The 27359-nt window shown below is 40.4% G+C and overlaps 1 protein-coding gene across 1 annotated transcript in view; it reads right to left on the bottom strand.

Annotated features, from left to right (window-relative positions):
- Nucleotides 1-8617: 8617 nt before the first annotated feature.
- LOC147310225 (G1/S-specific cyclin-D2-like) overlaps nt 8618-27359 on the bottom strand; it is a 38579-nt gene continuing 19837 nt past the window's right edge. The window contains exons 3-7 of the mRNA XM_086268267.1: nt 25056-25514; nt 23920-24135; nt 18783-18942; nt 15868-16016; nt 8618-10527 (exon numbers count right to left, since the gene is read on the bottom strand). Of these exons, the coding sequence (XP_086124393.1) occupies nt 10363-10527; nt 15868-16016; nt 18783-18942; nt 23920-24135; nt 25056-25250 (885 nt within the window). The 5' untranslated portion in view covers nt 25251-25514 and the 3' untranslated portion in view covers nt 8618-10362. The remainder of the gene's footprint in view (nt 10528-15867; nt 16017-18782; nt 18943-23919; nt 24136-25055; nt 25515-27359) is intronic.

The raw sequence follows: 27359 nt of genomic DNA, 5'->3' as shown, positions 1-27359 counted from the left end.
CTTTCTCAGCAGCTTATCCAGGTGATTGATATATGCATTTTTTTTTCTCTCTGCCCGTTCTGTTGGTTTTTGTCTTTTGCCCTTCTCCCCCGTCCCTCTTCTCAGCTGTTTCTCTTTCCCTCTTTCTTTCTCCCCTTCTTTCCCCCAGTCAAGTCTGTCCCGTATTCAGTAAGTGAAAATAAAATAAACAATAAAAGGTGAATCAAATGGACCATTACGGCAAGGCTGGGATGGTCAGTTTGGTAAAGTAAATCCGTTGGGCATCTTTCTTTGCCTTTAGACAACAATTCTGATGGCAAAAGAGCCAAACGGGACAGGCCAAAAAAAAAAAAAAAAAAAAAAAAAAAAAAAACTACTGTCCTTCCACCAATTAAGAAAAGATAAACCTTTATTAGTCCCACACATAGGACATTTGTTGGGTCACGGAAGAGAAAGTGGACAGTGCAAAGTAAAAAGCAGCAGAAATTAAGAAAAAGAATGGACTAAAATAAGATAAAAAGAATAACATGCAACACAAAAAAATAATAAAATACATGCTTTGTTAGAAAAATTACATCCATCAAGTAAGTGCCTGTTGTGGAAAGAGACAACCCAACCAGCCGCGGCAAATGGCTGCCCCTCCTGAGCCTGGTTTTGCTGGAGGTTTCTCTCCGTTAAAAGAGAGTTTTTCCTCCCCACTGTCGCCTAGTGCTTGCTCAGAGGGGGTCACCTGATTGTTAGGGTTCTCTCTCTGACATCTTTACCATCAGGCCAATTGAGCTTGCAAAGAAAAGCGTCTGGACTTCTTTAAGTTGCTTGAAGACGTTTCACCTCTCATCCGAGAAGCTTCTTCAGTTCTAAGGTCAAATGGTGGAGAGTCCCAGATATAACCCTAGTGGGAGTAACCCCCCACAGAGGGACAAAAGGACCCCCTGATGATCCTCTAATCGCCTGAGCCAAGGTGTGAAACTGGGTGTGGGTCCCAATCAGCCAGAGTTTCGGGTGAGTTCATTGTGAAACCTGGCCCCACCTTATCATGCGAATTCCTGAGGTCAGATGGCCCAGGATGGGCGTTAAGGCGTCTGGGAAGGGATCTCAAAACTGGATTATAGATGGCAGAGAGTTGGTGTCGTAAACCCCCGCCTCTGTTCAAAGATGGTCGCTCACTCATCTAGGTCCACTGTGAGCGACCATCTGATTGGGACCCACACCCAGTTTCACACCATGGCTCAGGCGATTAGAGGATCATCAGGGGGTCCTTTTGTCCCTCTGTGGGGGGTTACTCCCACTAGGGTTATATCTGGGACTCTCCACCATTTGACCTTAGAACTGAAGAAGCTTCTCGGATGACAGGTGAAATGTCTTCAAGCAACTTAAAGAAGTCCAGACGCTTTTCTTTGCAAGCTCCTTTGACTACGATGACCTGGATGACTGAGAACCTTCACAGACATCAGGCCAATTCCTTTCCCCTACTCTTTCATTTGACAATTCTTAATCGGTAACCTGTCCTGTCCGGCCATCACCAGTGTGTGGATGGGTGGATGACTGGATATGTAAAGCGCTATATAAATACAGGCCATTTACCATTTACTAGAGTAATTTAAGATAACCACTGTTCGGATATCAACAGTAGTCAGTTTAATGCTATCTTAAATTTCTTAGACGTAAATGTAATTGCGACTCACTGGTACCACCATAAAGTAAGTATAGTCCATAATAGGAAATGATGTCATTCCTAAAGAGGAAGTTAGTGAATTCAGGAGAAGGCTCATGCCCCTTACACTGCTTTTGTGTGTGTGTGTGTGTGTATTGTGTTGCTTACATTGTTGAGATTTACATTGCTGTGCTTGAGAGTCACCATCTACTGGAACCAAATTCCTTGTATGTGTATGCGCATATACATGGCCAATAAACGCGATTCTGATGAGCTTGCTCATGGATCCCAAACCACGAGACTGATAGAACTTAATTTGTCATTTAGCCTATTGTTTGCTGGGCTTTTCAGACTTCTTCAGAATTGTTTGAATTATAAGGACGTCCCTCATTTTTTTTCTTTTATGTTGCAACTTAATATTTTAATTTATTCTTTGCATTTCTTTAAACTCTTATATGGTGCAAAGGTTTCAGTAATGGTCTTATAATTTCCCCATATTTTGCAGAACAGATGCCAGGTTTTTCTTTTTTTAAGTGCTCTGCGGGCTCTATGAAGGTGTTTCAAAGCTGTACTTTAGACATTGACTTCTTTTAAAATTATTTTTGGTCCTGTCTAGTGATGGCCCGTTTCGATGCGTGTGTCAAAACAAAAAACAAAAAAACAACACACTGCTTCAAAAGCACTGTGTTGAGGCTTGATCCGTTTGGCCAGAGTCACGGGTGGCTGTAAGAAAATTTGCCTATGTCGCGGGGTCCTCTCCTAAGCTTCTCCCGAACAAATCCAGGCGTAGTCAGAAAGCATTCAGTGAGGATAATTTATTCTGCCGGCCTCCCAGGTGCACAAAAAGTTATTTACAAAGAAAATAGAACTGACTTAAGTCATCACAAACAAACATCTATATACAAAACACAGTCTGCATGTTACCCTCTCGGTAACAGCTCTCTGGAGAGAAGAACACAGGTAGGCCCTGACCGCCTTCTCTTATACCCCATAGCCCCTCCCACTAGGCGTAATGGTCATCTCTTTATTATTTCTTTTATCAAACAGTCTTTCCCCCTCAGCTTATTTCCTGCTGTATTCATACAATACATATATGTATATACAGACATTTATTTCCAGGCAGCCTACAGTGTTTCACAATAACACAAAACAAACCAAAAAATAATGCAGTTCACGTGACCCTCCAAGCGCGCGCGAACCCATTATTTAAACCCCGGAACACTATGCCATCGGCTTGCATAACCCCGCATAATCGGCGATCACAGCGCGTCTCTGCGACCGGCTTTATTAAAAGGTAAGTGGGAAAATATGTTGGCCACCCTCTGCGCTGCTCACCATATACCCCTCACCCCTTTTGTTTATCTGCCCGGTCGACGAAAAGACGCGCGGCCACGGTGATTGTAGAAACTAATGGTGGTGCGTGTATGCGCCCAGATCGGCTGTCTGCGGCTCGGGACGGTGTAACTCCGTCACAGCCTAATATAGTATTACGGTATTTATAAACATAGCTGTCCAGTGATAAATTGCATAAATACATGGAGACAGGACCTCAGAGCAGAAGCATACTCAATAATGCGTTGTACAGCATTATATGTATATAATGTGTATTTTTCACTTATTGTATTTAACAACATCAAAAAGTCACAAGTAAAGAAAGACCAAACCGTTGTGCATGTTTAAACAAGGAAAGTTTATTGATCTAAATTATTTATTAAACAAATGAACAACAATTCTTTCACCCCCCCCCAACCCTTTTTCAATACAAGCCTCAGTGCTTCAGAATGCTTCATTTGGCCATCACTAGTCCTGTCCTCAAACATTGTTTGAAGCTAAATTACAGTGTATTCCATCAGTGTCACTCAAGTTTTCAAAAAAGTTCATGAGTGAACAGACATGTTCTGTCAGATCTCTACATCAAATAGAAATTACTTCTACATATTTTTAAGTTACACTGTGTTATAAATTCAACATGATGTCACAGAGTTTGTAGATGTATTAACAACGGTTTTAGTAACATACTATGGATTACATACTTTTAAAAACTGGATTTAAACAGTAATATAAAAATAAAAAATATATTTTGTTATTAATTTGATTAAAAGAAAATAAAAAGTCACTAGACTGTTGTTTCTGTAATTTGAGGTCATCACATTTTTCATTTTACAATTTTTATATGTTATAAGCACACAAGAGCAGCTGTTTTATTTCACTTGTTTAATTTTGTCCTGTGAGATGATGTACTTTTTAGATGTACTTTTTGTAGCTATCATCTCTCATTGACCACCAAAAGAGACTTCCTGTGACAGTATTCATATTTGTGAAAAGTTCTGTGTGAAACTGGTGGTTTAAATAAAATATTCAATTAATTTAGATTTTTTATTCAATGTAATATATATATATATATATATATATATATATATATATATATATATATATATATATACACATTAAAAAATATAATGGCCAATTTGAATGAGTCTAGCGCAATTTTACTCACTATATGGTTGAAAATAACATTTGTTTTTGGAGGTTATTTAAACATTTTATGATATATTGTGTGATATATTGTGTATCGTGATATAACAGAAAAATATAATATTAGATTTTTCTCATATCGCCCAGCCCTACTCTAATGTGCATGTTGTCCCATCCTGGTACTTGAGGTTAAATACGCAGCCAGGCAGACTTCACTGTGCATTTGGAAGTTTATCATGGAAAATTTTTATGATTTAAGAAACAAAACAAAAAAAGAGAAGAGGTTTTTAGAACAGGGACTTATACCTATTTATCCATCCTCCTCAGATCATCCAGTGCAGGGTCACAGGGGGCTGGGGCCTAACCTAACTGCCATGGGGCGAGAGGCAGGGTACACTCTGGAGAGGTCGCCAGTCGGTTCCAGGACAAACACAGAGACAGACAGCCATTCACACTAACGTCCAGCAACATCTGTGCACTCAAATGCATTCCAATAAAAAGCTGGAGAACTTCTCTCATTTTATGTAAATGGAAATACCATCAGCGATGTTCTAAGATGACCAAAACATCAATTAATTACATTGTACAAGAGGGTTTACTGTGTTCTGCTAGCTCAAAAGTGTTTACAGTGTATCTTGGTGTATACTTCCCAAATACAATGAGTGTCAGACTCCCAGGAAGTGTGCGTGTTGTTTTAAGATGGTTCACCTCTGTAAAATCGAGTAGACATCCACCTGCCAAAACCCCCCATTGTTAGTGTTCTCTCAGATCATCATTTCTCCATACAACCTAAAACTTGTACAACTTGTGGCCTTCACATACTGACTTACATCTTGGAAGGATCAAAAGTCCAACTCCATTCACTCTGAAATATGCCAGGAGGAACTGTCTCACCAAGGATTTAAGTTCTTCTTCTTCACCATGGATTTGATCTTGAAGAAGTCAGAACAGACTCTGTACTTCTTCCTACAAAGTTAAAACTAAAGACTACAAAAATAAAGGACTAAACTCACCTAAAAGTGCTGCTTTTATTTATTTATTTATTTTTAAAGGGTTAAAGTATTTACTTACCAAAGGCCACTTTATTACTTCATTTTTCCTCTTGACAAAATGATTGAGGCAAACATCTGGTTGTAAGTAAATAGCTGGCTTAACTTACGTGTTCATTCATAATTTAGATTCCAAGATTGTAAGAGTGCAATATCACCCGTTGATTCAGCTAAGTTGCACCAACAATAAGTCCTATAGGGAAGTTGTTGACTCAACTTGAATTTATGTGTTATCGTTACCGATCTTCAGAGATATTAAGAACACAGTGTTAATTGTTATCACAACCAGTTCCAGTTATAAATCGTTAGGTGAGGAATAATAATAATACAAAGGCAGAATTTCATCATTCATTTAAATTAATGTTTTTGCAGTGCAGATTACCACAATTCAGCGGCAAGCCTGAACTAGGACTGAACACTTCAATTTTGAGGGAAGAACTTAGCCATGAATTGTTTTTGATTATTCTTCTCTTTTCTTAGTGTGTGATTACAAGAGCTGTTTTGTGGAGTCCAAAAGCTGCCAGGAAATTCAAAATAGACATGTACACAGACTTACCTGATGGATCAATAATCTAAAAAGGATCTGTATAGTTTTAATTGAATTATGGATCATACTAGTATGTCCAGGTTTGATTCACCAACATTTATCAGATTAACAAGAACCACAGCATTTCTGGAATAAATTCAATTCTGCCATCATCTCATATAAACTATATTTGTATGCATTGCTATTCTTTTGTGCAAATAAATATAAAATATCTAAACATAACCCCACTTATTACCTCATGAAAAATTTCATAGCAAGTCTCACAACGCCTAATGGCCAGCATCCTCCGAAACATTGTGTCATCCTTCCCAAACCTGTCCGTAAAACCATTAGTTCCTCAGAGGGTTTAAAGTGGTGTTGTTTTGGTGCTTGACCTATTTTGGACAACCATGAGAGAGGTCTGTGTTTCTGTTTTTAAATAGTCCAGAGGAGGAAAAGGGAAAAAGAAAAAGGCTGTAGAAGAAGTGCAAACAACTAGTTGAAGAAATGAAGCATCTCTGTTGATAATTTCCTCCTTGTCCTTTGCAGACAAAGCCAAATGTGTAATGTATAAATATTTAATTAATCTCAAAGTTTAACAAGTTAGAATAACTATACCACTCAAATGCATATTCTTTAAATAACATCCAAACCTGGACATATTTTGCTGAATGGAAGTCTCAGAAGATGCTTGTGTAGGTAGAGCTGGTTCAGCCTTGTATCACTAGCTGACCTTCGCCGTCTAACTGTGATCCTGTGCTTTAAAACATTCAACATAATTAGTCACCATCAATTACTCTCGTGAAATATGACAATCATCAATCGCTCCATAAGTAACATGTATTTGTGCGGACATATGTACACACACATACATATTTAATTATTTTTTTCTCATTGATATTGATATATGAGCAAGCACTATCAACAAGCACTTGGTGACAGCAGGAAGGAAAAAGCTCCTTTTTAACAGGAAGAAACCTCCGGCAGAACGAGGCTCAGCAAGTGAACTGTAGCCTCCATTTCCTGTTAGCTCACAGTAGTTTTCCACTGCTGTGGCCCATCTGCTTCAAGATGTTTCAATGTTCTCAGAGATGCTCTTCTGCATACCTTGGTTGCTACAAGTGGTTATTAGACTCGCGGTTGCCTTCCTATCAGCTCAAAGCCATCACCTCTGACGTCTAGCATCAATAAAGTATTTTCAACTAGAGAAGTCAAATCACATCAAATAAATTCACTTTTATTGTCACATCACATGTGCTGGTACACTGGTCCAGCACACGTGAGTGAAATGTCAGACAGGAAGTTAAGGATCCAGCTGCAGAGAGAGCTGCTCAATCCTAGGTCCTGCAGTTCCTGTGCTTGTGCAGTTTCCAGAACTGCTACTCACTGGATATTTTCTGTTTTCTGACCAAAACCTAGTGGCTTGTGTGTGTCTGTGCGAGATTATTTTATAAAGTCTTTTTGTAACCCTTTCCTATACACATATCCACCCTGTTGCTAAAACAAAACAAAGAAAAATAATAGCGAGACCATTTTTTTAAGTACGTTTTTAAAATCATGTGTGGTGTTTCTATGTTAGAACATACAAAACCCTCTAGAATATATTATTTTGAAATTTACCTGGTGACAGGACTTAGTGTTACCTTTCTGATGAGGTAGAAGAAAACTCTGGAATATAAACAAGATACTGCCTGAGCAAACAAATTGTACTTTATTCTTTATGTGAATTACACATTTTATATTTGGCTTTGATAAAAAAAAATCTTATTTTAGGTAGCAGGATATGATGATATTCATATAACATGCAGTATTTTTTACTCCCGTTTCCATGTTTAGCTTTAATGCCACACAGAAACATTCTGCTACCTGTTGTCCATAATTTTCACCTACTTACATGTTGCTTGTGGTTTTGTCGCCCTCTGCTGACAATAAGAGTGGTATCATCACACATAATTAAGATTGTGGAAGTGGAAATAAAGACAAAAAAAGCTGGTTGATTTTTAGCCAATTTATTGAGGACAAATTGTTGAGGTACATTGTGTGGCTGAACTTGAGGGGAGGGGGGATAGTGGGAGAGCAGTTGGGAATAACAACCACACCAAACAAAGATAAAACATTCTGATGGTTTAAACTCTGAATAAATGGGTACCTCAGGAAAACAAAAATATTCCAATGAACTGATCAAAACTCTTTCTGGCACGTGCATCACATACAGTATAGGCTGTTCTTAGTTTAGCACCAGATATATGAAATGGTTTTAAAGTAGGCTATAGGCACTTGTAACTGCTCAGGGACACCTGGTGGTGGATATTTGTCTTACCCAGAATGGAGGGAAAGGAGGGAAGGTAGAGGGGGTGAAAACCCCCCCATAAAAGTAAAACCCGTCCGATGAATTAAGAGTGAAAGACGTGTGTGATGTGAAGTGAGTGTGTGTGATGAGGTAATGAGATGGGTTCTCGCTCTGTCCGTCCAAATTAACCTGAGGTACACAAACATTACACAGAAGCAGCAAGAATATGATAGATTACAAAGTTACAAATCAATAGAGGAATAAAACATGCTAATCAAAAGAGATTGGCAAACACGATTACTTCCAGTCACGCACCAAACTGTTACGTTCCCTCCGGTACATGTACGATGACACACACACACACACACACGCACATATACATACACACACAAACACACACACAAAATAAGCAAAAGACTTGTTACATACACAATATTTCATAATATAGCAGCACACGTGTGAATGACAATAAGGCATCTTTGTGTAAGACTAGAAAAGAAAAGCTTCGTAGCAGCAAGAGAATGACGTATATAATCTATCTTTACTTACTTTGGAATTGTTGCTTTTAAAAATCATGAACAAAACCTTTAAAAGCATAAACATCTTTCAGCTTAAAGCATTCTTTCAGAGGGGGAGCATTTGGCTTATTTTTTGTGGATTTTTTTTGTACAAACTGAGCATGCAGGAGTACGATTTAGAAACTACATTTCTGGTCTAACGAGAAATTCAATACATGTAAAACTCGCACACATGGCAGTTTTAAAACTTCAGAAAGCGGTGTAGACACAAACAAAACACGAACAAGAATATTTAGGATACAGACTGTAACTATTTTAAAGAACTAGCGGAAAAGGGTTGGAGTTGCTTTGAAAAAAAAAATTCAAGTTCAAGAGTTAAATAAATGCACTGAAGTCTAAACATGACTTGGCTTTTCTTGGTTTATAAACAATTACACTATAACACCGATTATTATCCTATGACTACTCACCTGTAGGGGTCGAGCTTTCAAGATAAACGTGTGTTACCCCCATGGGAATCCAGCCCAGGAAAAAAAATCCTAATAACTTAAAAGAAAAACTAATAAAACCAAAAACGAAAAAAAGACCCCTAAAACCCTCTCTGAACTCTCCTCAACCACGATCCCCCCTACCGATCTTAAGGAGTGTTTTTAAAAGTGCATCGATATTGTTCCAAATCGCCCTCTCTGCAAAAAATAAGGATAAAAGAATAAAAATGGTATAACTGCTGAACACGAGAAACTGCAGTGCACCGAACCGACCCCCACCCAACCGGACATCACCAGGGATTATTATTATTCCTCCTCCTGCGTGTCACTCAAGTGTCGTGCAGCTGCATGAACATCATAAAGCTTAAAATAATCATCAATCCACACTTGTTGCATTTTAACCCACTTTCCTCATGCTCTCTTTTATTCTAAAAACCTACCAACACACCCTTCACTTACTCCAGTCCTCTCTCAAACTTGGTAAGACACTTGCCAGATCTCCTCTTTCATCATCTGCGCCCTCCACTATGTACAAGCTTCACCTATAAAAACACCACACAAACGACGGCATATCTTTGCTGAATGCAAATACACGAACATACGGTCCTGTCAGCACATCTAATGCACGCCTGAAACCATCTTCATGTCCTTCCCTATGTTGAGCAGGCCCAGCCCACTCCTAGCCAGCACGCTTCTGCATAAATAGTAAGCAGTACTACAGGTGCACAGTATGGTAGGCAGAGCAGCTAGCTGCAGTAGAGCTCCTCTGGTTGGATATCAGCTTGGTTTAAATGCCTTGTATTTATTATCAGCATTTGAATCACTACTATATGGATTTCCAGAAAAGGAAACATCCCATTAAAACTATTAATTGATAACTGCTAAGAGATATTTAAAGAGTAACATAACTAAATACTAAATATACAGTATTAAATTCACTTTGCTAGGTATTATCAAAAGGAATATGTATATTTCATAAAATTATGTTGTTTTTTTTTCAAGTATGAAAATATATTCAGGTTTCCTTTCTCGAAACCTAAGGCACTATCAAGTTTTCAAGAATTAATCCTTTCTTTTTTTTCCTTTTTTTTAACGTAGCTGTTTGATTACATGTGGCCCGTACAAAAAAGGTGAAAGTACACCCAAACCAGGTGTGAATGGGGCAACAAAAAAAAAAAAGAAAGAAAAAAAACAGAAAAAAAAAGGAAAAAGAAAAACTAGAAACTTCTAAAAGTTCATCGATTGTCACACCATCACTCAACAGGGGGTGGGGGTGTAGGTGGTGACTTGATGCAGATCTACTGGCAGCTCACAAGCCCTCACTCCTGTCAGTTCATTGGCTGGCAAACATGAGTGTTGTGCGAGTCCGGTGGCGTCGGGAGCTCATAAGTTGATGTCGCGCACGTCTGTCGGGGTGCTGGACTGGTCTTGCTGCTCCCTTGCCTTGCTGCCGGCCCGGACGCTGGTCTCCTGCCGGTACTGCTGCCCCTGCTGCAGGCTGGTGGTCAGCACACGCTCTATTTGTTCCTGGCAGGCCTTCAAACAATCCTGGAACAATTTTAAAAAGGGTCAGCAGCGGTTAAACACACCCTTCCATCAAACCTCTGCTAGCGTCTGGGTGCTTTAAAGACACATAATCCCCTCCATCCAAGATTCATTTTTGCAGGTTTGCAATGTTTAGCACTATATTGTGTGGCAACTGAAGTCAAGCCTTTGATTTAGGAAAAATCCTTTTTTGAGTTATCACTCAAAATCTGTTCAAGGATTTAAAATGTATCACTATTCATGCACATAAAGCAAAAAGAAATAAAAGTACAGAAATGTTACATTTAAGTTATTTTTATGGCTTCCACAGCAAAAGTTGACGGCATACACATGCCCTTTAACTGGCTCTCTCTGCTCTACTATAGCCGTGTTACTGTAAATACACCCCCCATTCCCCGGCAGTCTGCTCACTTAATCTGTGCACCTGTAGCAGACACTAGTGTGCAAAATGTTGGAATTTCAGCTGCATTTGACATGCGAGTTGTTTAACAGCTTTGGTCACATGCATGGCATACCAGCGGGGAATTATGTTCTGCTGCGGTAGGTGGTCCTGTCTGCATCATGACCAGAACAATGGGTGCCAGCACACTCCGATACCAGTGGCACGGAGCAGCGAGCTGCACAGCGGGCACCGGACATGTGCATGTCTGTGGTACAAGCTGAAGGACTCCCACACGAGCTCTGGGGAGTGTCAGGGAACTCTGGACTCCCTTCCTCCACCCTCCCTTGGGTTTACTTCACGGTCAATCCCATGTGGAGGTCTTAGAGGAAATGGCTTTGACCTGCTGCACCCTAACCCTCTGAGTTAGGGTGTAAAACAGAATATAGGACAGTGGGACCGGATGTTTTTGGACGGCTTTTCTTATTAAAAGGGATCCTCTCTTCGTCTCCCTCAGTCTCCGTCCCCCCTGCAGGTCTGTGCGAAAGATGTGGGAGGTCTGCCTCTCTGAGCCGGCTGCAGGACTCTTAAGGAATGAGCAGAACTTGCGGAGGGGCCAACATTCCTTTAAAATGCACGAATAATTGGAACCTGATGGGCTGCAGACGGAGTGCCTGTTGTGACGGCCGGCTGGGTCGCGGGGCCCACATCACCATGGCAGCGCAACCACAAGCTAAGAGTGCCGTTTCTAAGGCCGTTATGGATTTCTATCCTGAAATCTGTGTGACTGTTGTGCTGCAGCAAAAAACTACCTACCCAGTATAGATGCCCTCTGAGAGTACTTTTTCTCAGTAATCAATATTTAAAGAAAAGTTATACCAGTGACTATGACTAATATATCTATCTCTATATACAGTGGGGCAAAAAAGTATTTAGTCAGCCACCGATTGTGCAAGTTCCCCCACTTAAAATGATGACAGAGGTCAGTAATTTGCACCAGAGGTACACTTCAACTGTGAGAGACAGAATGTGAAAAAAAAATCCATGAATCCACATGGTAGGATTTGTAAAGAATTTATTCGTAAATCAGGGTGGAAAATAAGTATTTGGTCAATAACAAAAATACAACTCAGTACTTTGTAACATAACCTTTGTTGGCAATAACAGAGGTCAAACGTTTACTATAGGTCTTTACCAGGTTTGCACACACAGTAGCTGGTATTTTGGCCCATTCCTCCATGCAGATCTTCTCGAGAGCAGTGATGTTTTGGGGCTGTCGCCGAGCAACACGGACTTTCAACTCCCGCCACAGATTTTCTATGGGGTTGAGGTCTGGAGACTGGCTAGGCCACTCCAGGACTTTCAAATGCTTCTTACGGAGCCACTCCTTTGTTGCCCGGGCGGTGTGTTTTGGATCATTGTCATGTTGGAAGACCCAGCCTCGTTTCATCTTCAAAGTTCTCACTGATGGAAGGAGGTTTTGGCTCAAAATCTCACGATACATGGCCCCATTCATTCTGTCCTTAACACGGATCAGTCGTCCTGTCCCCTTGGCAGAAAAACAGCCCCATAGCATGATGTTTCCACCCCCATGCTTCACAGTAGGTATGGTGTTCTTGGGATGCAACTCAGTATTCTTCTTCCTCCAAACACGACGAGTTGAGTTTATACCAAAAAGTTCTACTTTGGTTTCATCTGACCACATGACATTCTCCCAATCCTCTGCTGTATCATCCATGTGCTCTCTGGCAAACTTCAGACGGGCCTGGACATGCACTGGCTTCAGCAGCGGAACACGTCTGGCACTGCGGGATTTGATTCCCTGCCGTTGTAGTGTGTTACTGATGGTGACCTTTGTTACTTTGGTCCCAGCTCTCTGCAGGTCATTCACCAGGTCCCCCCGTGTGGTTCTGGGATCTTTGCTCACCATTCTCATGATCATTTTGACCCCACGGGATGAGATCTTGCGTGGAGCCCCAGATCAAGGGAGATTATCAGTGGTCTTGTATGTCTTCCATTTTCTGATGATTGCTCCCACAGTTGATTTTTTCACACCAAGCTGCTTGCCTATTGTAGATTCACTCTTCCCAGTCTGGTGCAGGTCTACAATACTTTTCCTGGTGTCCTTCGAAAGCTCTTTGGTCTTGGCCATGGCGGAGTTTGGAGTCTGACTGTTTGCAGCTGTGGACAGGTGTCTCTCACAGTTGAAGTGTACCTCTGGTGCAAATTACTGACCTCTGTCATCATTTTAAGTGGGGGAACTTGCACAATCGGTGGCTGACTAAATACTTTTTTGCCCCACTGTACATCTTGCCCACAGATACACACAGTTGTATGTCTTTACAGTTTACAACATCTCCTAGTGCACACTGATGAACTGTAAAAATGGCATTATGATGGCACATCTACCCTGGTAGTGCACGCCATCATTTATAAGGTCATGTAAGTTTGCCCGTCTTATTTGAAGCCGTCTGGACGTTCAAGGAAAAAAGTGCAAACTAATCCAAAACTTGGTAATCTTACGATCCAAGCACTCAGTACAGGCATGATGCATGAAATTCTCCGACTTAGATTAAGCGTGGCTGTCAGCGAACAGTTGAGTCCCTTGGCAGTGTTTTTTTTTCTCTCCCCAGGGGCCTTTCATGTTGCACAAAATAAATTTTATTAGTGCTACAGATCCCATTTAACAGTAATCATGTGGCAAAAATGGAGCTGTGTTTGCCAAGGCGTGAAACCATCATCTATCCTACCATAATGTACAGTTATTAGACAGATGTCAGTCTAACTGATTGAAAAAAATATTAATTTGTAGCATTTTGCTCTTTATTTACTTGCTTTTAGACTTCTTTATTTTTTCAAATTTTATTCATGTGTAAAACCAATGATGGGCTAATAAAACACACTAGTTAGCTTAGCTTAGACTACTCCTTTTAAAAATTAAAAAACAAATCCCAGTGCTTAGGCCGAGCAGACCACTGGGCTTCTGATACTTTAATTAGCAGATTTTACAAACTACCGTATTTTTCGGACCATAAGCCACACTGTCGATGAACAGGTCGGTTTTCATACATAACGCACACCGGATTATAAGCAGAATTAAGCAAAACAAAACAGTCAGATAAATCAAACTTTACTCATCTCATTCTTCTTGCTTCCTCCACTTCCGTACCATTAATTAATTAATGTTGAATTCTCTCGCAGCTGCTCTACTCCCGTGTTGTTGCAGTATATTAATGACTAATCTCGTACTGTGGATGGATTATCTCAAAAGTTAGTGTTCATCCTCCAGCTTCACTGTGTTTATGTCATGCTAACATAGCTGTGATGCTAGCGATCACGTAGCACATCATTATATAGCAGCTAGTCCAACTTCAGTAACCCTACAAACGCCACTGCTGTTAAATTTTCTGTCTTCATTTCTGTTGGAAGTGATAGCAGAGCTGTACGTTTTAATTTTTTCAGAAATCTCCCAGTCAGAACATGCTATGTCATGCTTAGGTGGAAAATAGGGAGCTAACTTCCTGCTAATTTCTAACTCCATTAAATTTCATCAATTCTGTTTTCATTGATGCCTAAATGTCAAACTTAATTGTGAAACCTGGTAAAGCAGCAACTCTGATGATTTTATTAAAGATGAAAGAATTTAGACAGTTTTTAACTGTCAGTGATGCCGCAGTGTTAGTTTGACTTTGGGACCTGAAACAGACGGAGTTTTGGACCCAAAACTGTGGGAGCATTACGGCTACCTGACTACGGTAGCTGTAATGCTCCCACAATCCATTAAGTGGTGTGGCTTCGTAGCTTACTAAAGTCGCACTAAAACATTTGAGAGATTTTTGAGCACCGTGTACCACACAAAATCGATTCGAGGTCAGTAAGCACAACCAGATTCATACAATAGTTGTATCGGATTATAAGGCGCACTGTCAATTTTTGTGAAAATTAAAGGATTTTAAGTGCGCCTTATAGTGTGGAAAAAAAAACGTAGTTGGCGAGTGATTGAGGTTGCTAGAAGATTTCTGCAGTCAACTGCAGTTTGCTCAACCTGTCTACAAACACTTGTACTAGCCGAGGAAGTGAAAGTACGTTCGCCTTCAGAGAAAAAGTTGTGCTGGTTTAGAGGCATTCCTTGCTTCTGTCTAAGGCTTAAACACCCAAAAATTTATTTATTTATTTTTTTCTTTTAAAGTGGAACTTTTACTTTGAAGGTAAACGTTCCGCGTTCGCAGTTTCACTTTTCAGTTTCACTCCTGCTCAGAGAGTAGTCTTCCATGCAAAGATCCAGCAGCTGTTAGGAAGTTTTCACTAAAACTTAGAGTGCGCACATTTTTGGCGACTGGTCTCTGGGCCTTCTTTACTTGACCCTACACTGTCACATATCCAGAACACCAAGTTAGCATCACGTGGTTAGTGGTCAGGTGTCTGTAAAACCTCAAAACAATAAAAACTAGTTGCAGATGCATGTCACACACTTTGAGATTTGTGCAGTATTGTCTGATATTTTAAAGCTCAGCAAGTTACACTAAACACTGAAGTTAGTCTGTTGCAAGTAACTCTGTGTCTGCATCATCCTTCACTGGAAAAGATGCTTCTTGCCTTCAGTGCATACGTATTCCTCCACCAGGAGGGGCACACAGCTAAAGTAGGAGTCCTGCAAAGAAATTGCATGTGTCGTACCACAAGAATGTGGGCTCTGAGTTTTAAGAAGACATTCCCTCTGCTCTTTATAGCAGCAGTCTGGCTCCCCAGCCAGCAGCCAAATGCTTGCTCTCCCTCTCTCCATGAAAAGTAAATAGCTTCAGCCTGCCACCACTGAAGTCATCACTGTTGTTTACTAAAGAGCCTTTTATGCTGCTGTCGTGAGATGTTGCAATGATCGCTATTAACAGCGTATTGTTTCGAAGCGCTGAAAGTATTGAGTAATTCCTGCTGTCGAGTATAAATTTCCCCGCTGTGGTACTCACCACCTCCGTGTTGGTGATCTTGGCCAGCAGGTCTGTCAGGTTGTCTCGACTCAGCCTCTGGTCAGTGTGGTCCAACTGCAGGCCACAGATAGCGGCTCCCATGCTGCCAGAGGCTATCATAGAAGGAGGGTTCATAGCAAGGCGGTCATCTGGTGAGGGAAAGAGAGAGCATTAAGCCACAGTGACACATGGAAATTACATCCTCATGTGACACATAGAGCAATATTACTTAAATCCGCCCAGAGGAAGTGTCACAGATGCAAAAGAGGTGAAACGTCTGAATCATCTCCATCATACATGCTTTACAGCTGAATCTGATTTTCCCACAGTCTGGATTTCAGCAGACGAAGCTCCACAGTGGAACCTGTGTGGCGTCCTTCACAGGAACTTCAGCTGTGATTAGAAAAACAGAGTAGGAATCCTCCTACTCGCTGAGCAATGAGTTCCAGGCACGACTCCCTTCGGTCTGCATCCAAGTCTCAGAGACTTAAGTGACAACAGGCCTGGGAGGAGGCAGAAAAGGAGGCGGACATGGAGAGAACAACAAGGAAAACCAGCAAGTGCTGATTGTGAGAAGTCCTTTCCACCGCTTGGTTATTCGATTAAGTAACGGCAAGGAGCTTCAGCAATCCCACCTCATTGTCTTTTATACGTAGGGCAGTAACTTCCCAAAACAAATAATCCCTCCTTCACACCCTCTTTGTCCTGTGATTGGCTGAGATTTCTCTTATCTTTGATTTTAGAGCAGCAGTCCCCAACCCCCAGACCGGTCCGTGAGTTCTTTGGTATCGGGCCATGAGAGTTGAGGCTTGGGTGTGAAATTTATGGTTTTCAGGTTTTATCATTAACTCTGTCTTTTCCCATGTTGTAGTTGTGTCTTATTTTGAAAGAAATATTTACGCATTACCATAGCGACCAGAGAGGATTAAGGTGCAGAGGGAAGGATGTTACTCTCAATGTTGTTGGCGCATTTCAGGAGGACGCTGCTAATAAAGTTACACAATCACACAGTGAATTTGTGTTTATTATTATATTTGCAAAACACTCTAGTTTTTGTCTTGGTCGTATCATTTTATTTTGTTGTATTTATCTGGTCTGTGGCACAAAAAAGGTTGGGGACTGCTGCTTTAGAGCTCCTTTTTTTTTTACCATTTTTAAACAAAGTGTTTAAGGGACTTTTCTTTGGTACAACCAAGTAAAACACGAATGTGCCAAGATATTACTCTACATAACCGACAGCTTTTTGTCTTCTTGCGTCGTTGACTGAAACATCCTGATTTGTGGCAAAGATGGGCAATGTCATGCTAAAAAGAAACTTACTGGACTGGCGTTTGGCACCAATTTTGAACAAAATATGTGGTGCTCTTTTAAAAAGTGAAATCATGATCTAGTTATTCAAAAGGAAAAAAAAAATCCATGAAGTTTGTCAAGTTAAGTTGGATGTAGGAACTACCTTCTCTCCAAGGTCTACCATTCACTGCCTAAAAGCAGTCGTTGATAAGCAAGTCACCGGTAGATGGCGACACAACAGGCTGGTAAGAAAATAGTTCCTACCTGAAACTGCTCACAAGACTTTCAATTGCTGATTTATTTTAAGGTGGCCATTTTTTTTCCGGGGGGGGGGAGGGAGCCCCTTTCTTTAAGGCCCATAGAGAAAAGCCAATGTAAACCAGTCCCAGTGGCCTGATAGCTTTTAGCCAGCTGTGCTACACCCATCTTCTCCTCCAGGGGCCAGCTGTCCATAGGAGGAGCTCCTCCAATATAATAATAACATCTCAACTCCATATAAAACTCCAAACATTTACATTACTGCACAACCACAGCAGGCCTCTTTTTTTTTCCACTGCGGGTGCTTTGTGCTTGGATATAAGCAGCTGCTTATGAATAGCAGAAGTGACCACTGAAACACACCCATATATACTTATTTACTAGAGTAAGTTATCGGAATCAGAGGCTCCTTCAGCGAGTTTCATGCCCTGATTTTTTTTATTTATATATATATATATATATATATATATAAATAAAAATCAGGGCATGAAACTCGCTGAAGGAGCCTCTGATTCCAATAACTTACTCCAGTAAATAAGTGCTTAATAGCCAGATATGACCGCACTGACGTTTATGAGGAATTCAATCCACCAAAGTGACCTCCCTTTGTTTTATTTCCTTCATTGAATTAGCTAGAAAAGAGGAAAGGAGGTAGCAGAAGAAAAGCAGCCTTGTGAGACAGGTTTCCTGTATATTATGTGCATTAGGTGATCCTGCAGTAGTATTTCTGTCCAGGATATGAAAATATTAGAGGGATTCCAAGTTTAGGCAAAGGAATGCCTTGAAAATTCACCTAAGGAGAGGCCTGAGGGGGACATGTAAGCTTTTTCCAGAGTTTATTTTGGACACAAGGTGGCGATGGGAGGAGGAAGGAAGATCACTGGATCGCTGCCCTGACTTTTTAAACCTGGAAGTCTCTCTGTCAACAAACAATGAAAGGAGTACCGCAGAAAAATTCAGCTGCACCTGAGTCACTCAGCACAGAGTGTGTGATAGGATTGCTATCATTACCCGTGTATGTGGCTAATCTAAACACAGCACTGATAGGAGTTTTCCCAGGCACTTAGAAGAGAAATGTGCATGACCACTTTGAGTAGCTTTTAGCAGCTGTGAAGACAAAAAAAAAACTCACTACAGGCTGTGGAAAGAGTAGAAAGTGGATAAGGCAGCCAGCAGAGAAGAAAGAGGTCACAGATGACTCACGATGGGGGAATGTTTGCGTGTGTGGGAATATTCTGGTGGATGTCTGAGTAAACATTTTTTTAAAAAGCACGAAACTGAGCAGATGAAGGATTAAAAAAATAATAACAAATTTAAAAAAAACCCAAAAAAACCCAAACAAATAAAACAACAGGTACCCGCATTACCTGTGGCGCAGAGGGCGATGAACGTCTGTGTGTGCTTGCGAACCATCACCACCTTTTCTGTGGGGAGGGGCAGCCTTCGTATGATGTGCTCTACAAAATCATTGGGGATGACGGAGGCCATGTTCCACTTCAACTTCCCCAGCACAACCAGTTCCCAGTCCTAAAGCACAAGGATGAGGGTTAAAAATAAATAAATAAATAAAAAAAGAGTGTGTGTCAGGGGGTTAAATGGCATGCTGCCACGTCTGTATCGCCCGTGAAAACGATCTTAGTCTGCCTCCATTCCCAGAGGAAATAGCTCTGTAAGAAGAGCAACATTTCTTCATTTTATCTATCCTCACTGTATCTTATTATCTGCATGCCTTTCTCATTCCTTGCATCTTTTGTGTTCATATCGCCGGCATGTGACAAGCCTTGCCCTGCTTAGAGGCCCTGCCAATGAGACAGCTAGCCCCTTCCTTCCTGTCATAAGCCTCAAACACAGCTCTACAATGAGCTAGCGCTGCACAGGCAGCCGCACAGAGATCACTCTTTATACAGCAAGGCTTTGCAAGAGCAAGAAGACTGCACACACTGCATTATCTAATTTCCTGTTAATCTTAACTCATTGCATTCAAAACCAACCAATTTACTATATTTTTTAAATATTATTTAGCAGAGACATCAAATGAAGACTTCAACATCTAAAATTTACTCAGACAAACAATTAGTTATGATCAAGTTTTCAACACAATCAATAACACTTTCTCTAACCTCCCACACGAGAGAAATTTAGAGACTGAAATGTGGTTGCTGTAGCCATTTCTACCTGCCACTGTTTCTTTTTAAGAAAAACAGAAGTCCTAAAAGAGCAAAGCATGGCACTGCTGCCTTAAAATAAATTGAATTCACTTTAGTTCTTCTGAGCTGTGATTGTGTGCGTGTTCCTCCAGAAGCCATTCATTGAAAAAACGCTTACATGTGTTGCTTTTTTATTTGTTTAGGGTCCAAACTGCACCTGAGCTTTTATTTAAAGTTGCACAGGTGTGCCATTTAAAATAACTGTCAATTTGGAGAAAATAATCCAAGGGTGTGGCGAACTGTCCCTGTAAATGGAGTTATTGATATAGGCACTCTAAAGGGGAAGTACTGTTGTAACGCTTTTATGAATAGCTAAACACTAGCATCAATACACTTTCATTCAGTAACAGATTCATGTCTAAACTTTGCTCCAAGCACTTCTGAAAGAATTGTACCTGCAGACGATAAGTGGGAACATGTCGAAGGGAAGGCAGGTGAGACAGAAGTACAGCATAGTGCAGTTTTACTGAGGCACAATTAAAAAGACGAGGCAGGTGGTGACACCTATCAAATCTGAATCACTTGTTTTTCTCCCCTATAGAATCAAAATGAGCTACATAAAGGTCATTTTTTAGTTCATAACATGCTTATCTTTGGCTTTAAAAGAATTTAAAAATTTTTTCCAAAAAAGCAGTGCAGTGCCACTACATCTGGCACTGGTGGTAACATCTAAAAATCTACCATTTCCCACCCCCTTAATCTAGAAATAACTCAACATTTCAACAGAATAAGATGCCAAAAAGTGACGGCACCATGTAAAACCCACTAACTAAAAGAAATTCACAGATGATTCACGGTCGCGATCATCGCACTTTGATTTTACATTTGTGAAAACGACTCAACCTCCGTTGAATAACACTGTGTACCGTTCCGTTCTTAAATCTATCAAAATGTGTGCTGCACTGGCACCCCGGCACGTGCCAGTAGAGAGTAAGCCTCCAGTGGCACCACTGTGAAATCTAACTCCCAAAAAAAGCAAGCCAGGGGGTCTGATAATGCACATATTGGTCTGTAGGAACTTACTTTGAAGTGTTAAATCGAGCAAACAAAGTCTGAGACAAGAGAAGTTGTGTTTACATAAAGAGGTGGTCTGAAAATCATAACTAGAACAGACAAAGACTAACACTTTGGCAGTAAATGTCACAGGTGAGGCTAACACTGGATTTTCACTGGTGTCTAGGCGACTGGATAAAGAAAACTGATATGCACTTCCTAAGAAGGTGGTGTGACTTATATCAGATAAGCCTGATATGAGGCAAGCTGGGCTGAACTTAACTTAAGGTGATACCAATAAATTTCTGTGGGAACATGAGGTCCATTCTGTTAACCATGAGAAAACCTTTGCGATAACGGCGTCATTGTTTGGTTTTCTTCATTTATGGGTAGAAAAATATGAGAAAGGTTAACTGGAGTGTGTTAGAAATCACTGCAATCAACAGCAAGAAATTAAAAGGGATTAAAACTACTCATATTTCTCATGAGAGAAGTTTTCTTTAATGCCCTTTTAACGCTGAATGAACACAGCTGATTCTAATTTCTCACTTCCTCTGTGTCACACAAAAAGTAACCGTAGTACACACCGAAACCCCAACGCTCAGCGGGGACAGTCCCCCCACCCCGAAACGCTTTTCTGTCATCTAAAATGTCACCCGTCAATCCCATTTACGTGGGTTTCCTGTACATAACCAGTTTCTCTTCACCCTATTTTTAAAAAAAAGGTAAATGGCCTGTATTTATATAGCGCTTTACTAGTCCCTAAGGACCCCAAAGCGCTTTACACATATCCAGTCATCCACCCATTCACACACACATTCACACACTGGTGATGGCAAGCTACATTGTAGCCACAGCCACCCTGGGGCGCACTAACAGAGGCGAGGCTGCCGGACACTGGCGCCACCGGGTCCTCTGACCACCACCAGTAGGCAACGGGTGAAGTGTCTTGCCCAAGGACACAACGACCGAGACTGTCCAAGCCGGGGCTCGAACCGGCAACCTTCCGATTACAAGGTGAACGCCCAACTCTTGAGCCACGATTTTAGCCTCAATGTAGATAGATGATTGTGAGATGAATAGGGGATAGGTTTGCCACTGGTATGATCACTTCCGGGACATCTGTCCTGATGAAAAATACCACCCACTACCATTGTTAAACTTCTCTCTTACAGGCAAACTGCCACCAGCAGGGGTAGCACATTTACTGTAAGAGTGAGGAGCTACAATAATTTTCCAGAGGCTCCTGCTGCCTGCTCTCTGCATCCTGTGAGGATATCCAGGAATATGGAGCCTTACAACAATATGGAGCATCAAATCGGATGGATGTCATTTCCCTAAACAGCTGCAGCCGAGCAGGAGGACCCATAGGCTACGTCCACACTAATGCATTTTCACTCGAAAACGCATCGTTTTCTCTCCGTTCTGGCCTCCCGTCCACACTGAGATGTTTTCACTCATGGAAAACGCAGCGTTTTGAAAGCGCTCACGAAAACGCATACATTTGAAAACGGTGCTTTCGCGTTGCAGTGCAGACAGCAAAAACAAAGACTTTCTAAAATGATGACGCATGTTAGTCATATGATTCAGTCATGTGACCAATTAAACTAAGTTAGCGGAGGGCATTATACAGCAGTTGTTTTGTTTGCTCTCAATTTTGACAGCCCTATTAAAGATTAATCAGTCTGTACATGCTCCAGATAGCTTTTCTTCAAATTCTTTATTTCTCACGCGCTTTTGCAACTTTTACTTTTGTGTTACTCGTAGCAACAACTCCACCTCATTGTTAGTCCATTTAAAAAACTCGGTGCTTTCCCTCAACATTTTGCTGCGACGTTTCAAAGAGCCAGAAAGTAAATAAGCGGCAGACAGAAATGAGGCAGGTCAAATCTTCTTGCGCAGTACTGGAACCCAAGCGTTTTCGGCCGTTTCAATGCGGACGCACAACTCTGTGAAAACGACTGAAAACGCTAGTGTGAACGTGGAGCGGTTTCAAACGAAAACGCCGTTTTCAAATCTATCCAGGCTAGTGTGGATGTAGCCATAGAGAGCCTGGGCAGCAGTTTGGCAGATCTTACTGCAACATGTAAATTACTCTGGCACTGAAGTGGTTAAATTAAATCTGCAACTCTTTTAGTTGTTTAAGACAATTTCTTTTTTAATGGAAACTTCCAACAAGACATTTTTTAGGGCAGAAGCTAACGTTTGTTTGCTTGTAGAAGTCATAGACCAGCGGTCCCAAACTCATTTTACATCGTGGCCTGCTTTAATCTGTGAAATTCCCCCTTCTGTCAGCGTAAAGAAGTTTAATATTTAATATTTAAATATAAGAAAAATAAGTCAGCACAACTCTTTGGCCTTTAATCCTAAGAAATAAATGTGTAAAATTAGGAACATTTAGTAAAGAAAATAACTTTTCTGGCATTTAAGTGTTTATTACTTCGTTACTTTGGTGTAGTATGAATGACTATGGAAAGAAAGCTGTAAAACTTATGAAAATACATGCCGTCCTTCATTTGCTCCAAAGCCTTCTAATGGGCCGGATTGAGAGCCTCTGCTGGCCAATTCTGGTCCCCGGGCCTTATGTTTGACACCCCTGTTCTAAGCCAAATGTTTCCAGTCACAAAAAGCCACCTAGGGGAGCCTGAAATGAACATAAACTGGATTAAAAAATTAGCTCTATGATATTAATAAAAATTCAGCATCGTGATCATCTGCAAGTGAGAAACAAACTGTTTTGCTGATGATGACGATGTGATAGTATCAAAAGCTCAAGAGGAGGCTAAATAAATGGAGATAAGTGTTGGGTGGGTTATTTATCCTTAATTTCTTTTTAAAGATCTTTCTTACACAACAAATGATTAACAGAGAAATTTATCTTAAAGGGACTTTTAAACTGCCAACATGGTGCCAAAAGTTGCCTTTAAAAGCATCCCTGGGTTAACGGTTGTGTAGTAAATCGTATGATAGTAAGAAAATAATACTTGAGCTTGGAGGTTTGGTTTTTAATAGCATGAAATACTCAATATGTACTAGAAATGCAGGCTTCCTCATGATATCCATATCCTAAACTGCATAACTGCCACTAGATGGCATCCTGCGTCTCTTCAGGCCACATGGATCCAAAGAAAGGATGTGGCTGTATTGTGCTCCACTTACAAGGAAAATAGGAAACTTCCTGTGAAACCAATTCAGCCATTAGCATCATAAAATCATCGAAAAAACGTGACACGACATCTTCATGCTCCCATGAGTGAGTGAGTGAATGTTTGGATGGATGAATGGATGGGACTGTTGCTCTTACCAGCAGTTCCCGTGGTGAGAATGAATTATCTGTGTACATGCAAAGTTTCTCTGCTGATATGGGCCTGCAGTCCTTTAGCTTGGAGGCCAGAAACATGCACACAGCTCCCAGAAGCTGCAAGTAACTCTTTCTTGTGGGCATCACTGTTAAAAATCTGTCCAAATAATTAATAGCTAAAGGAAAGACGTCTTCATTGCTCTTCTCCTCTTCACACACCTGGAAAAGTTTAAACAGGAGACACATATATTAGGTAAAACTATGCCAAAACACCCAAAACAAAACAAAAACCCAACTACAATAACAAAACAGAAAAAGAAAAAAAGAGGAATATGTTTGTATATCAAACAGGTTTTGGTGGCTATTAATTCTGCTATAAATAGTACTGTTTTCGGGTTAAAGGTTAAATGACTGGTTTTCACGTCTTTTTTTTTCCTGCATGAAAGGCTGCAAAGTCAGAGCAGGGCAGAAACAAATTAGTTCAACAGCAACTCGTTCTGCAAAACCCCCACATCGCCATTCAGTCTCTCTTCCTTGTTGGGGCTTGCCTCACTCATCAAAAAATAAAAATAAAATAAAATAAACCACCCAAAAGCCTTATAAAGTGTGCAAAATATCCACATGTTTTCTTCAAATACTTTCCGACAGTTTGTGTGAAAGAACTTTACCAAAATCAACTTATTTTCTTGAGCTGAAAAAATGAAAGTGGCTTAGCATTCATGCTGCCTGCCTTGCCCCGAGCCTGAGTCACTTTTAAAAAATTAATAATAATTACTCTGAGGGGAAATTTTCGAGTTTTCGATTATGTAAATTAAGAATAAGTCCCCCCCTGTCGCCTGAACTTACTAATTATCAGAAAGCACAAACTTTGAAGCTGTTAACCAATGTAAATATGCAGCTAGGCTGTTTTCTTTGAAGCCGAATTTTCTTCGTGGTGGAATTTCCGACTCTCCCACGCCTTTGGTGAGTCATTCTTATTCAATTGTCAAACAGGTTAACATCCATGACAACTTTCCACGAGCTAAAACGAGCCAGAAATAACTTGTAAGTGTGCAAAAACAAAACAAGACAAATCAAAAAACTGAAAATTAGCTAAAGCGGTTAGGTTAGCCCCGCGAGTGCATAAAATGCCCACAAACCTCATGCATCCAGCCTGCAACCATTCGTCTCATATAAGGCTGAATATCCTTCTGGACCCGCTGAAAATACGAACACTGAGGTAAAAATCTGTCCTCGATTGTTAATAAACTCTGCAACACTCTGTCATCACAGAGGATGTTTAGGTCAGGCTGGGCTCTCACGGCTAGGTCCGACTCCAGGCAGTAAAGCTCCATGTCTCGGCCCCCGTCTTCGCCCCGTTTTTTTGTTTGCTGTTGCCTTTGTTTTAGTTACTGAATAATATGAAGGAAAAGTAAATAAATATTGTTACGGTGTTTTCGACAGCGGACAGGAGGAGGAGAAGTGCCCAGGACGAAGCATGAGGCTGAGACTGCTGGGTTTGCTCCAGTCCTGCTGCCTCACGGTTCGCTTCCTCTCGCTGCAGTCGATGGTCCGCAGCGGCACGCACTACATCCGGTACGAACTTTCAAAATAAATGTCTGGGAAGAAAGCAGAAAACAAACCGGAAACCTTATTAATAAAAACAAACAAGCAAAAACATAAAATAAAATAAATAAATAAATATAATATTACTTTAAATTTTAAGGATTATCATTGTCATCACCGGTGTGTGAATGGGTGTGTGACTGGATATGTAAAGCGCTTTGGGGTCCTTAGGGACTAGTAAAGCGCTATATAAATACAGGCCATTTACCATTTACCATTTACCATTACAGCAATACTATGTTTTTTGCTCTCAGTCCAAGAGTGAGCTTGTGAGATGGCTAGAGTCGTATCAAAGTTAATGGAGAGAGGACCATGTGTGTAATTGTGTGTATCCAGACAGCTGTACTGGGAGGCTATGCCCAAAGAGAGAGGCAGCAAATGAAAAAGGAAAGGCTAATGCATGAATTATGCTTTAGTGGAGAAATCTATGTCATCATGGAAAATTCCTTTTAACACCACGTTGTAGCTGTCCACTTAATCTCACATGACCCTCCCAAGTAATGTAACTAAACATTGGGTAAATGCAGAATGCAACAGCTTGAATGGCATCATAAAGTTAAAGGCAAGTTCTGGTTACAACCCAAGTTATGACACAGTTTTAAAGTAAAAGTCTAAATCATGTACATCAGGCTGAAAGGATGTGCAGCAGATTAGAGTGATTAAGGACAGAGATGGAAATGTATTAAAGGGAAAGAGTCTATGCTGAGAAGATGGTAGGAATACTATGAGGAGCTCATGAATGAATGAAATCAGAGAGAGAGAGAGAGAGAGAGAGAGAGACAGAGAGAGAGAGAATAGAGTGCAGAATCCAAATATCAAAAACAAACAATCCAAATATCCATAGTATTGATACCAATGGTGGTATTGGTATTGGATCGATTTTTTGTTTATATTCTCTCATTTCAGCGCTGCTATGAAAAGGATGAAGAGTGGAGAAGTGGTTGGACCTAGTGATATACCTGTGCAGGTATGGAGAAGTCCAGGAGAGAGGACAGTGGACTTTTTAACCAGATTATTTAACACAATGATGGAGACTAAAAGGATGCCTAAGGAATGGAGAACAGGTGTACTGGTACCAATTTTCAACAAACGTAATCTTCAGACCTGTAGTAACTACAGAGCAATAAGGCTGATGAGCCACACCATAAAGCTGTTGGAAAGAGAGGTGCAGACTTGACTGGTACTTGTGTAGCACTTACATGTTGATGGATGCATTGTCGACAACTTCTGTTTCAGCATCTTCCTCAAGGAAACTTTGAAATATGTATGCACACGTGTATGTGTATATACATATGTTATTTCTATTTATTTTGTTTAGTTAATTGTTATGGATGGGTTGTTTTACATTTATAGGTTTATTATTACTAGTGGAACTTTAATTGTAGCCAAGGTTAATTGTTGAATAGTAATGATGACGAAATGGGATTTCCGATAGCTTATATTGTGTTAAATAAAACAAACAAAAACAACTTTTTAAGAATTTTAAAAATTGCAAATGTCTGGACCCTTTGTTGGACCATCGATAGTCTTTGGGAGTCCATTTTAACACAGTTTACTACGCATACGTTTCATCAGCTTTATATTAAAGAAAAATAATAGAAATAAAGGTTTAAACACCTCAAAAATAATTCATAGATGGTGTGCCATAGAAAACCCAATAATTTTGCTTAATTTATAGTTGACAAAAGTGTGTCACATGAAGTTCATTATGCTGTTTATGGTAAAACTATAGAATCCAAACAACTGGGGACATTTTTTATATAGTTAAAGTACATTTTAGCTCAAAGTTTTTTCAGTTAATAAAGAACAAAATATAATTGCATAATTATGAAAAACAG

The sequence above is a fragment of the Aulonocara sp. 'chitande type north' Nkhata Bay genome, linkage group LG17, assembly GCF_057382095.1.
Source record: "Aulonocara sp. 'chitande type north' Nkhata Bay isolate Kocher_YH1m ecotype deep benthic linkage group LG17, A_spYH_male_GT1.1, whole genome shotgun sequence".
Lineage (NCBI taxonomy): Eukaryota > Metazoa > Chordata > Actinopteri > Cichliformes > Cichlidae > Aulonocara > Aulonocara sp. 'chitande type north' Nkhata Bay.
The sequence above is the reverse complement of the archived record's forward strand: the minus strand, read 5'-3'. Positions and strand labels throughout refer to the sequence as shown.